This window comes from Sebastes fasciatus, chromosome 12 (assembly GCF_043250625.1).
Source record: "Sebastes fasciatus isolate fSebFas1 chromosome 12, fSebFas1.pri, whole genome shotgun sequence".
Lineage (NCBI taxonomy): Eukaryota > Metazoa > Chordata > Actinopteri > Perciformes > Sebastidae > Sebastes > Sebastes fasciatus.
The window spans coordinates 29055062-29069194 of NC_133806.1; the positions used below are offsets into that span (position 1 = coordinate 29055062).

At 40.3% G+C, this 14133-nt stretch overlaps 1 protein-coding gene across 7 annotated transcripts in view; it reads left to right on the forward strand.

The window, feature by feature from the left end:
- Positions 1-14133, forward strand: part of spire1b (spire-type actin nucleation factor 1b) — a 47253-nt gene that overhangs the window by 19272 nt on the left and 13848 nt on the right. For 3 of the 7 annotated variants that reach the window (XM_074654596.1, XM_074654599.1, XM_074654602.1), the window contains 5 exons: positions 5952-6026; positions 6384-6548; positions 7421-7507; positions 8513-8642; positions 12272-12322. In XM_074654596.1, coding sequence (XP_074510697.1) covers positions 5952-6026; positions 6384-6548; positions 7421-7507; positions 8513-8642; positions 12272-12322 — 508 coding nt within the window. Of the gene's footprint in view, positions 1-5951; positions 6027-6383; positions 6549-7420; positions 7508-8512; positions 8643-9249; positions 9292-12271; positions 12323-14133 lie in introns of all 7 variants that reach the window. The other 4 variants (XM_074654597.1, XM_074654600.1, XM_074654598.1 and 1 more) reach the window with 2 other exon arrangements.

A 14133-nucleotide genomic window follows, 5' to 3' on the forward strand; every position in this document is an offset into this window, starting at 1 on the left:
CATCATCATCACGGCTGTGACCTCATACGGCGCTTTTTCCAGACACATTAATTGCAGTTTAAGCCATCAGATATGTGTTTTAGTTACACATTACACAGCACATAAAGGAGCATTATTTTTTGGGTATAGCGAATACATAAGATTTATAATACCAGTCTTATTTGAAACCACAGCCTTAATTTACTGCACATGGCACTCCCTTCTAATGAAAGGTTACAGGAGGATCACTGACCTTTACATGAAGCACATAGCAGCAAGGCATCTCTTTAGAAGATTTAGCACCGTGACCTTACATCCCCCATGCAATTTGCGATTAATCGCGATTAACTATGGACAATCATGCGATTAATTGCGATTAAATATTTTAATCGATTGATCGATATTCGCTACAGTAGTATTTAACAGTCTTTAGTTGCACAATGTCAGTTTTTCTCTCTGCTTTTGTGTATTAAAAGTTCCAATGAGGAAACCAGCAGAGCAGAAAAGTCATATCTGAGTGAGCAATCTTGCCTGTTTCAGTAATAAGAAGGGCTGGATTGTAGCATGTAATAGGCATGGACATAACAGAGAGACACACAGAGAGACATGAAGACAGCGGTCAGACAGCCGTGTTTCCTGTGTGACAGAGCAGAGGCGGTCAGCTGATACAGAAAGGCATCTGCGGTAACGACTGTGGATAAAGAAATGAATGGACACATCAGTGCACAGCCTATATTCCTCAAACTATGACTCAACACCCAATAACTCTGACTCACAGCTTTCACCAACAGCTTATCCTCATCATTTTTATGCATTACTCACATGTAGGAGTAAGTGGACAAAAGCTGACACGTGTTTTAGATTCTTTACACCAAATATATTAAATATCACACAAAGAAAAAAGAAATACCCAATTGCTAGTTGACAAAGATATGTTAAAAGTATCTTAAAAATGATTTAATCACCCATAATTCATGCATATATTAGAATAAACCCTGTGTCCTTTAAATTTCTGATGCCTCAAATTCCCCCTAATTTACAACATTAGGAGACTGGCCACTTGAATAAACCTTAAATTAAATTATTAAAGGCATGAGGAAGAATTTAAGGCTTCACTTTAAGGCCCTTAAAGTTACTTATTTCATGGCATTCCACTCTAATATTACTGTAACGTGAAAAGTTTAGGGATGTTTATGGTACAAAATTAAGATGTTCTGTTGAATTAAGTTAAAGCTGCAGTAGGCGGAATATTTTTGTCATCACTGGCCAAAGATTCCATAATAACCTTTCAGCATATATTTATTTTTTGTCAGGTTTTTCTACCCTGGCAAAAGGTAGACATTGGAGCAAAAAGACTTAATATTTGTAAATTTTTGCAGTTTTTTCAGGCATGAAAGTGGTCAAACTTGTAAATAATGAGTATAACGACAAAATACCAGCTATCAGCAGCTTTGATACAAAACGGCCAAGTGTACGTCACTCGTCACGATGCAGCCACAGTGTGTGGTTGAGAGGGCATGCTCTTACACCCTGCGGGCTGACAGTTTGAAGTGGGCCACTGAGAAGAATGAGTGGCATGTTTGATGTTCACGTCCGACATAGATGACGATAACTGGAGAAGTGCTGACTCTCGTTCTGCCAAAAGCACAGCTTCTCACAGCTAAAATTCAGAGAGGCATGGTTCAAATAATCATGTGTGAGTCTCCTGTTGAAGCGATAGGAGGGTCTATGATGTAATATGTTTCCAACATACCACAAAGGATTAATGCTCCTTCAAAGTATTATTGGTATGTTGTTTGTTATGGGTCATGTGTCCATATTCAAGAAGGTGGCTGGCAGGTGATTTCCAATTATTTTCCTCAGTGATGTGCACAGTTAGAATGCATTATAATCACTGCTTTCTACTTGAATGAAAAGCGGCTTGGTGAAAAAGGACATGAGTTCATAATATAATTCTATCATAACAAATACATTATCGGCTCATTTTCATGTTCTCCAAGTTCAAAATGAGGCTGTGCTTCTAATCACAAAGCCATGTCTTGTTGCTGTACAGGATATTCTTCAACTCATTCATTAAGATCAAGTGCAGGAGTCATTTTGAGCTTTTTTTCTCCTCGGGAACATTTTGGAGCTCAGCTGTGGGTTGGAACATTTCCCGTCAGGAGTGTGTGTGTGTGTGTGTGTGTGTGTGTGTGTTCCACCTCAGGGTTCCTTCCTGCTATGCACTACTGCCCTTTTAGTGTGCGTACTGCGTAATGCATCTGAATGAATAGAGGGGATTTGGTTGGTTACATAACTCTCTGTTAGGAGAGAGGACTTATTGCAGGGTGGAGAAGGCTGAGGAAGACGCCTGAAACAAAAGAAAGTGGTGGACTGCAGCCTTTTCAACCTAGAAAGCAAGGAAGTAATGTTTTTTAATCTGGCGATCCCCTGAATTTAACTCTAGCACCACAATGGCATTGACATCCGTATTCCTCAAAAACTATTGGATGGATTGCCTTTGGTACAAACATTCATGGTCTCCTCCACAGGATTAATTGTAATGTCGGACTTTTCATCTAGCGCCATCATCAGGTCAAGATTTCAACTTCTCCAATACTTTTGGTTTTATTGGTGCCTTCAAGTGAAACTCGTTAGCTCATATTTACAACGTGGGAAGTCATGTACATGATATGCTTGGAGTTCAAGTCGTGAGAACACCGCTGCTAAGCAACGTCAATATTAACGTTACTGTCGGGGTCTAGAAGCCACAGAGGCTAACGATTTAGCAAGCTGTTAACATAATGCAGAGGAAAAAGATGAGGATGGTGGGAATATCAACATTTTCCTAAGACATATTATACAATGACAAAGAAAAACAATACACGAGTACAATAACAATATATTAACTTATTGTGCACCGAAAAATTAATTTCCATGTCCTCCGCCATTTCTGACAACGATAACAAACACGTCACAAGTCGTGAACTCTGAGCTTTCAGAAACTTTCCACTTACGAGGTTGTGAATACCACAAGAGGGGGGCTGTTAGGTAGTGATGGCGAGATGAAGCTTCATGAAGCACTGAAGCTCTCCAGCAAATTGGTTCGCAAAATGGTTCATCTCACGAGGCTTCATGGATGCATTCACAGTCTGTTAATGGCTGTGTTTATCTGCGATTCTGCCTGTGTGTGTGTGTGTGTGTGTGTGTGTGTGTGTGTGTGTGTGTGATACCCAGGGGTAAGATGGGCTCTGAGCAGCCCTCCCACCCCCACTTCCCAGTCCGTATGGCAGAGCTGTGCCGACCCACAGTGGACCAATGTTTATCTGTCCACCACTACCAGCCATGGCTGCCAAAGAGTCGCTTTGTCTCCTCACAAAGAGGCCTCCCGCTGCTTGAGATTCACAGAAAAGCAGCCGAATCAGCGGTGATTCACAGAAACAACTCTGGCTCCTATTTGCTCACGGATAAGTGCTTCTTGTCAGCGGTTGAGGGCTGAAAAAACGAATAACAACTAGAGCTAGAGACAAGAAAAAATGAGGTTGTTGATGCAGTTGGTAATTGCCCTAATTATTCACATGGACGTTTTGTCCACACAAGGGTTGCTGTGCTGCTGTTTGAATTAAAATGCTGTCCCCCATCAATTGCAGAGAGCACTGCTTCGTCAAACCTTTTGAAATGGAAATATGTGGCTTTGATGTGATTTCATGACGCATACCAACGAGATAATGGTGTTTAAAAGCAAGTGAACTGATCTCTCTTTATGCTCTTCGCTGGCTAGATTAGCAGTGTTTTAATTGGATGGGCTGTTATAAGCCATTAAGCACTTCGACATTACACTGAAGAACTGTAGCCTGTACACTGTAGGCATGCAGAGTTATGCATTATGTTGTGAGTGATATTATGTAACTGCTACATTGAGCCTACAGTGCAATAGAAGCAGCTGTGGCAGGATGATGGTGAATTGTGATTTCCCCGGTGGGTTGAGGTCTTAACCTCTTTTACCCAACAAACCCGGTACCGGGTTCGGCAGAGCTGTGTGTTAAGACACTGCTTTTAAAAATGTATTTTTTTTCAAATTGTTTCTAAAAGACGAGGCCTCAGCGCTTCTAAAACAACACTCCAAGTGTATTTTGTCCAAACAATGTTTGTTTGGCAATAATTTCAATATTTTAGTTACAAAATCAGCGCATGAGAAATTTTATATTTACTTTATAATATTTTTGACCGTTTTTGTATTGAATGTACATACTTGACTTTGGATTATTTTTGTTATCTTATTTACATTGTTATTGAACTTATTTGTTATTATCCAAGTTTGACTTGATCATATTTCATTATTATAATAAAACTACTCCATTTGGAGTCAACATTATACAATTTAATTGTTTTTTATTGATTTCATACTGTGCACAATGGTAGAATGTGATGATGCACAATGGTAGAATGTGATGATGCACAGGGTAAATGTCATGACCAGAGGCTACATTGTGTGCACATAGCCTCCTGTAGTGGATATCAGTAGTATTTTATAACCAGATTCCCTTTCAAGAGGTAGAAAACCCATTTGGAACACTTTGGGTATCCAAGTGGCCAAATGGAGAGTCCGCCTTGTCCTATCCTCACTAAAACCTTTGTAGAATCTATGTGCTTTGTCTTATTTATATCTGCTTTGGCACAGTTGTAGTCAAGGAGTCTCTGAATTAATTCAGAGGCGTCTCTGTGCATGGCATCATTGCTATAATGGTGTTATCAACTGTCTAATCTAGAAAACATTTTAGAGGAGGATAAAAAAAGTAAATTGTTCCTTTGGTTCATCACAATTTATTCAGGCATAGTAACAGCCACAATGTTACTGACACTGGGGATGAATTCTCTGAGGTCTTACCTATCCATAGAGAACAAGATCATGCATATGGACCTGGTAGTTGTGGAGCTATTCTTGATTTATTTAGGGTATGTCTGTCTAGGCGAACCACACTTTCCAGCACACTAGGGCTGAAGAGGTTAACTCTGCAGTCAGCTGGGCAGACTCCCGAGATTGTCTTATCAAACTCTCCTCTGTTGTGACGTGACATATAACAGTTTCACCATAAACATAAACCAGAGAGAACATTATTTTCTGTCTGCCTACTGCTTTAAAATGCTCACACACACTTTTTGTTACATTTTGTTTCCTCCTCTCTCACTCTCTCTATTACACACACACATTGATGTTGTCCTCTGCTGAACTCTGAGAGCACCAGCAGAGGAATGCAGGTTAGCTCCTTGTTTCCGACCGACAGTCAGTCAGACTGTCAGTGTTTTACAACACTCTAATGGCTTCATGTTGCGCAGGTTCACTCAGGTGTCAGGATGGAGCAGCTGGGCTTTCTGTTCACTGCATGATAACAAGAGACTGTGCCAGGTTTCTTTTTACTTCTACCTTACATAAAAAGTGAATTTTAATAAGGTTTTTTCTTTTTTTTCTGAGGGCTGATACTTTTATTCAAGAACATGCTAGCAGCTCTGTGAGGCTGTAATGCTTATTGTACAAACAAAACGAGCTAAACAAAAAACACTGAGCCCAAATTTGATTCTTAACTGTTGTGGTTGAGTAGCTTAGCATAGCGTATTTACATGATAACATTTGCTGAAATACAAATAGGCCTTTGTGTGACTAATAACTAGGGCTGTCAATTGATAAAAATATCTCATGATTGTCCATAGTTAATCCCAATTAATCACAAATTAATCACACATTTTTTATCTTTTCAAAATGTACCTTAAAAGGAGATTTGTCAAGTATTTAATACCTTTATCAACATGGGAGTGTCTGTATATTAAAACAAATCTTCCACAAGGGTAACACTATGACATCCTAAACTGGAGAAACAGCTTTGACTTTGTTGGTCAACATGTACTGGCTCTTCACCCTTCTCTTTTTATTTCCTGATGTCCTTCTGATTTCTTCTTTTATATTCAAACTCTGTCTCTCTCTCTCTTTCCACCAGAACCTCCGTAAGATGGAGGAAAGGTCATCAGAGGACACTGGACGAGAACTGAATGAGCTACAGAACGATGACTGGGTAGGTAACTAGACTCTTGACCTCTGACCTCCAGGCCTCAACTGATCATTTCTCTTGATCAAAATCTAACTCAGCTAAAGGACAGGGGAAAATCACACCCCCTTTTGGGTTCCACATCAAAGATTCTTCATAACTGCATGTTAACATAAAGAAATCTTTATAGGCAGTGATTAAAGAGCTTCTCAGGAACCATGTTGAGATGGATAGAACCGCTCTCCTTGATGAACCTTCCTTGCTTTGTGTGCACAGAGAGGTCAAAGCACAGATGATTGCTATTGTCCAAATAAATTCACATTCAAAGGGTCATGGTATTTTCTACTTCCCCTTTCTCATGCTGCCCTTTGCTTCCTCCGTCAGGCTCGATTCTGGGTTCAGGTGATGAGGTCCCTGCGTGAAGGAGTCAAGCTGAAGAAGGTGCAGGACCGTCAGTACAACCCTCTGCCCATCGAGTTCCAGCTCACCCCCTACGAGATGCTCATGGACGACATCAAGTCCCAACGCTTTAAACTGCGCAAAGTCATGGTTAGTTTGCTGCACAGTTAGGGACTAATGCCACATGCACGCCCCCTGCTTGCTGCTGTACTATTATTCCAATCCCAAAGGGAAAACACTGTTGTGTAATAGCTGTAGGATGGGGTGATACTCTTCTGGATACCAGTGTATTGCTTGACTTTCATTCATTTGGTGATATGAAGGATGTACAGGCATTTTGTTTTGACACATTTGAGGCTGCAATATTTCACCTCAAGTTGTTGGACAGGTCACCACCCAGAAGCACTCACTGTTAACAAAACATCATGGAAATTAGTGCCATGTCATGAACTGCTTGGGATTAATCCCAGCCATACCTGTTATGTTGCAACTATACGCTATTTGGCATCGCTGATAATATTATGGAAACAATTAAATGGTTAATCAATTGGATGTTTAACAGAAAATTAATCACAGACCGTTTTGATGTGGCAAGATGTTGCTACTTTTTTCTGTCTTACATCATTGTCAATTGAACATCTTTGGGTTTTGGACTGTTGGTCGGACAAAGCAAGACATTCAAAGATGTCACGTTCGGGTCTGCGAAGTTGTGATGGCCAATTTTTTTTACATTTTTTTTTTACATTTTACAGACTAAACAATTTATCGAATAACCCGAAAAATAATTAAAATTGGCTAATTGATAATGAATGAAATCAATAGCTGCAACCGTCGCTGATAGCTCTGTTTATGGTCCTGGATTTGGTAGTCTTGCAACAGGCAATGTTACCCCTTATTAGACCCCTTTTTTGTACCTCAGTGTGTAATGTGGTATGAGATCATTCAACTTTTCCATGTCATGAGAAGTAAAGCATCAAGGCATTTCCATCTTTATGCCTGTGTATATCTTTTATCCTATTCAGATAGATGGAGACATCCCACCCAGGTTAAAGCAGAGCGCTCACGAAGTCATCATGGATTTCATCAGGTCCAGACCGCCTCTCAACCCTGTAAGTACAACTTCAGAGCATGGACTTAAATACCACAACCCATCCTTGTGCAGCCTAGGAAATCCTGCGTTAATTAGACCAGTCTTCAAATGAGAGTCTCAACAAAAAACATTCAGCCAGAACAGTGTTTTTCAACCTTTTTAGGTTTGTGACCCCTTAAACAAAGCAATATCTACTTGTGACCCCTTTCAGTTGTGTCATGCGTATAACTGTTGTGACCAGTTCAACCAAAGAATGAATTGTCCATGCCAGTTTTTCCTTGTCAAAATTTACCTTGAGTTTGGAGCGTTATTGGTACCAATGGATTCCTTCCATTTTCTAGTTTCATATGATGCCAGTATATTCACTCTAGCTTTAGAACAGAGCCCGCTACAACCTAAAAATGGCAAGTTGCGTTAATGCGTTAAAGAAATTAGTGGGGTTTAAACAAATTTTCATTAGCGCGTTATTATCACGTTAACTTTGATAGTCCTAATAACAAGTTCAAAGTTAGCACAACCCATAGAGCCACGATAACTGCATTTATAGGAAATACAACAGGTTGAAATAAACTGGAATTTTCCTTTAAAATGTTGTATTTGGCCCAGCAAAAAAAGGAATGTTCTAGACCTCGTTGTTAGATTTACATTAAAACTGAAGTCGGTAACACTGTTTCTACACCATCATATAAAGAGTGAAAGAATTCTGTATTGAAATATAATATATTAAAAACCAGCCAAGACTCTCTGTAAAACATGAATGCTGTAGCTTTCTAATTCAAGTTCCACTGCTCTTTGAACTTAGTGAAATGCTGCGTTCATCAGTTCTCTGTTGATATAAATCTTACTGCAGAACTAGCAGGCGCTGTTTCAGCAGGGCGCTCAACTCTGGGTAATGAGTCACAGGAGATATGAGGAGGTGGTGGTAGAAATGCCCGCTGGCTACAACCCTGTTTGTTTGTGTCAGTTGTTAACTCCACTCTTCTTACTATATTTTACCCGTCATCATCATCAACCTGTGCGTCAGGTGTCAGCTCGTAAGCTGAAGCCACAGACTCAGCTTCCTCCAACACTGCACGAACGGATCTTGGAGGAAATCAAATCAGAGAGGAAACTTCGACCGGTGTCGCCCGGTACGGTCCGCAGGGGACGGCTGGGTAAGGAAACTCGCCACTTCTTTGTCCCATCACTTGTTATTTGTTGCACAAACACACACACACACACGCACACTCTCATGCACATGAAAAGCATACTTCACTCTGAAATGTCTTTTTTAAGCTGAAGTATGGAGCTGATGCTTGCACCTGCTGGGACGAATTCAGATGAGAAATGTGCAGTTGCTTTACTTTATTTTACTTTACTGCACTATTATTTGTGTCTCTGCTCTAACTTTTCATATTTGTGTTGCAACTAATGCCTATTATTGTTTTGTTGACTACACTGTTTGCAATATAGTGGAAGATTAAGATGCATAGTAATGCTAAGTGTCTGCAATTCCTTTAATACTAACAACGCTAAAACCACTACTGTTTCTGAATGTCAGTAATCTCTCAGCATTGGCTGTGGATTATTTGAAATCCTATTATCTCTCATCATGAAAGTGGTTATACTTCAGTGATCTAAAACTAGACTATAAGCGTGCTGTACCCCTGCATGTCTTGCCAAATACGAGCAGATTACATCCTTTAATGTATTAACAGTAAGTCGTTTACCTCCTAATCGCAAGCAATAACTGTCCGATGCCATGACTGTTTCTCGTTGCAGTAATTCGGACACTTAGCATGTCTTTCAATTTTGATGCGTCAGGTAAAGTTGACCTCGCTGCTTATCTGGCTTTTTATCTCTTTCTGTTTCCCCTCCTTGTTGTGGCTGCTCATCTGCTCTCCCAGCCTGCACACACATCAGACATACTGTATCAGCACACCGCACACACATTTCATGTCATGCTTCAGTGGTTGGTGTTGATCGGCTGTGATCGGTGGAGGTGAAACATGATGTGGGACGCTGGTCAGCAGGAGGACACTGATGAGAGCAAACCGATGAGTGACACATTGGCCGGCAGATTGGACACATCACAGTACAAACATACAGCTTAAGCCTGCACGCCTTACTCAAACGGCTATGAAGATCATAGGGAAAAACTTCACTATCTTCAGCCTTTTATATGAAAAATCAGTGCTCAGCGAGGCACAGAACATTCTGAACCCAGACTTCAAGGTGTTGCCTTCAGGTAGACGGTTCAGAGTGCCAATTTGCCGGCTGCACCGGTACAAAAATTAATTAATTCCGTCCTCCATCAAAATATTAAATGGCAACAAGTAGGCCTAGTTTTATATGATATGATTCTATTGATAATAATCTATTATTGATATTTTGTAAATTGATTATTTATTATCTGGTATGATTATACCTGGTTTTAGTGTTTGAAACTACTGTCTTTTATTACCCTTCATTATTTTAAAGAATTACTGTCTCACACTCAACATGTGAATTTAAGCACGTTCATACATGAGTGTATCTATGATTTATGCTCTATGCGTGTATGTACATTGTGACTTTGGTATGTTGTGTGATGTAGTGGCTTGGAGCCCAAGACAAATTTCCCTGCGGGACAATACAGTATGATAAAGTAACGTTACGAGGAACATAGAAAATGTAAATGGGGTCAAATTGAACAACTTAATACTTCATCCACATACTCTTGTCAGCACATTGCTATTGCCAGATTGACGGTGACAACTTTGTTAGGCTTGTTTTCTGTAAGCAGTGTGGCGTTGAAGCATGGGGGAATTAGCATGATAGCTAGCTCACTAGCGTACAGCTGTCTGGTTAGCTCTTGGGCTGGTTCCGCCAGGCTTTGGTTCTGCACTGATTATGGAAAATGAGCCGAACGGTCTTTCCGCCTGGGGACAAGCCACCTAGCTAACTAGTCCGCCAGCTGTCTCCGTGAGCTGTGTTTGTTCTCTTCCCGACAGGCTGCAACCACACACTTCACAGCCCCACTGACGTGTGTTCTATGTCACCATAACAACTAACAACAATCGCCATTTTCTTTTGTACTAGTCAAATTACCACAGCAAACAGTTCAATGACCCTTCTACTCCTATTTTATTTCTATCGGTGAAATGCGGCCCATTTGTTTGCAGCATGTGGCTACGTCTTACACATTACACCTTGAAGTAGAAGTGTGCAACCAGCCGTCAAATCGGGGAATGAGAAGGAGCCGCTGAAAGAGTACTAGGTGACTTTGCAGAATTGAATCAGGGTGCTGCCTCATCCTCTGCACAGCGCTGGTCTCTCAGTAGTGGCATGTGTTCGGCATTAAATGAATATGATCAACTTAATGACACAGTTTTGATTGAGGTGATACGGAAAAACTGCTGAGGCAGGCAAATCCGAATAATGCTGTGCTCCTCTCTCCCTCCTACTGAAGCCAGTGTCTCACACCACAAGCTTTATCACCTCTTGCATACTCGTTAATTCTGTCCGATAATCTGTGTGTGTGTGTGTGTGTGTGTGTGTGTGTGTACGAACTTCCCTTTATTATGGATCATTCTCATACGGAGTGAGCAGTTTGATTCTCACTTTGCTCTATATTTATGGGGAGATGGTACATACCCACCGACACTTTAATGAACATGATTCATTTAGGTTTTAATCAGGAACAAGAAAATACTGTTTCAAGGAGAAATCCATCTCACAACACGACTATTGGTGATGTATCATGCACTTCTGGGTCCATTTTGTTGTCTGGTGGTGGCAACATGGAGATGGTGTGTCCTACTGGGATGTTTATAATGCATCAACAATTTATGGAATAGCCTGATATTTTAGAAAATACTATTATTCTCTTTCTTGCAGAAAGTTAGATGAGAAGATCAACACCACTCTCATGTCTGTGCAGTAAATATGAAGCTAGAGCCAGGAGGTTGTTAGCTTAGCTTAGCATAAAGACTGGAAGCAGGGGGGAGTAGCTAGCCTGGCTCTGTCCAACGTTATACAAACAGATTTGAAAAAAACGCATCAGTGTTTCTACAGTTCTTTTTATGTCCAGATTAAACAAACAAGAAACAACAAGTGAATTAGTTTGCTTTAGAGGTGCTGGCAGTCTTTATGCTAAGCTAAGCTAATCACCGCCTGGCTTTTAGCTTCATTCTTAACGCAAAGACATGAGAGTGGTAGCGTTCTACTCATTTAATTTTCGTCAAGAAAAACAAATACGTACCATACGTACAAATACGTACCATAAGGATATTGCCCCAAATATTGAACTACTCCTCTAAAAACAAAAAAATGATCAGCTTAAACATGAATATTAAATGTTTTGTCTTTTTCTTTAGAATCAAAGAGCAGGGATTTTTTGGTCGAGCCAATATTTTGACATTTAACATCATACAGGAAAACCCCAAAAGTGGCAGAGAGGCCAATGTCACCATAAACAGTTGGCCATAGACCAATAAAACATGCAGCAACAAGACATGGAGAATTTTAATAAAGTTGTGTGGCTGCACACATAACACATATCATATATCCCACACTTTAAATCTATATACATGCTCAAGCAGCCACCTTTGATTGAAAGCAAGACATTGGCATCAGTTGAAAAGCATTTTGAAAATGTAAACAAACCAGGTTGAGGGAGGGTCGGTCCACCACAAAAGCCACATTCAACCACACAATAATGCAATGACTGCATTAATCCTGATATATTATTGGGACCTAACAGCACAAACAAATGGTGGAATATTCTTAGAGCTATCCTAATGAAGGAGGTGTCCCCCTCTAGGTTTTGGCAAAACTCGCAGTATGCCACAGGATTTGTTCCGTACTGGACTAGGTAAAGTATGAGCACCGCTGTGGTTTGGAAGGCCTCGTTTACCCTTAACCTCATGGCCTTGTCTGTCTGCCTCCCCGGCTGTAAACTAATATATCCTCTATTTAAATATTTGAAAACTGAAGCCTGGCCAAGACACAGGTGGGGTGTACAATAGTGGCTGGTTTGTTTGTGTTTAGTAAAGTCTAAAGCCTGGTGATGTAGTCTAAAAAACAGTTCTAGTCCAGCAGCAGAAACAGAGCTCCTGTTGAGACGATGAGGATGCTGTTGCCATAAACAAGAGAAGAAACTGAAAGGAGAAAAGAGATTGATACTATCAGCTGCAGCCCTCCCTTGTCTCCTCTTCTCACACTCCCTCCCTCCCTCTAAACCCTCTTTTCAGGTTGTTTTTTTTCGCATTCCTAGAAAATAGGGCTGGGACGATCTCCCGATTCGATACTATCACGATACTTGGGTGCCGAATGGCGATTCTACAAGTATTGCGATTTGATATTACAATTTATTGCGATTTTTGGTTAACTTTTTTAGCTCTAGACCATGGGAAAAAGTTGAATCATACACTTTTAGGGACTTTTACTTTGGAAAATATCTAAATTATTACAGTAAGAATGTTTGATTTTCAGCATGTATGTAGTCAGAGATGTCCTGAAGTCATTATTTTTACATTCTTTCCAGCAACCCAAAAATCAAAGAATAAAGACATTTCCATCACAAATTAATGGTATTTTCTTTTTAATTTATGAGGGACATGTAATGTTTTATACTTCTGGTGAATATAATCCAATAAATTTTATTTCCATATATGTATTTTGTATATACAGTTCCCTTTGTTAACACCTTATTTTGAAAACCGGACGTATTCACACATGTATACTTCTGCTGACTTTGTCACGCTAAGTGCGTCTCTAGCTCTCCCGTCAGTTCTCTTTATACATCCATGGTCAGCTCCATCGGGGCCGTTTTAATGCATTTAACATAAATGTCAGTATATGGGTGCTCTAAAGTTGTAGCGTCGGCCCATTTGACCACGTTACCGTGATATGATAACGTTTCCTGTCCGTGACAGAGTTAGCATGCAGCTTTAGCCATGATGTCTAGCTCTGCTTTTTCCTGTAATGTGTGAAACCCAAAGTGTTTCCATACTTATGTAGTGTTTACCACTTTGGATTTAAAATGTGAGGGTGCTGGTCGTGTCCACGCAGACTCTCCACCGTTTTCTACGTTTTGGCTCGCTGCGGTTACTCAGATTACAACAATAAAAGCGGTAACTTCCTTCTACCTCCGTTTAGACTCAAATGAAGCAAATATATTGATTCTGGCATAAAAACATTGATTTAAAAATCGTAAAAAAAAAAAATCGCATACATAGGTGAATCGATTTTTTCCCCCCACCCCTAAACCACAGCTAGAGTTAGGCAGCTTGTCAGGTGGTTGATTATCATCAGTTGTTTTCTATCTTTGGACCTAACGACTCCTCTCTCAGTGCAGAATGACCTTGTGGAACTTGATTTCAAGGATTCAGCTCCCCTGAAAATAATAATAAAAAGAGTCATCCATGCTCTGTGTTTAACACCAGCCTGCTCCTCTGCCTCATCTCAGACCAGCTTAACTCACCCATCCTGACCTCTGTAACCTTGGGATGGATCTCAAACCTCAGTCCTCTGTATAGGATTTATTGCATCTTTTCACCTCCCATGTGATTTGAAAACAATCTCTTCCCCCTTTCAGGGGCAGAACAGTGACAGTAGATTAACAAAGGATGCAAGGAATCATATGAGGAATTGTTTTGAGATCCATGTCAAGTGATTTTCCTC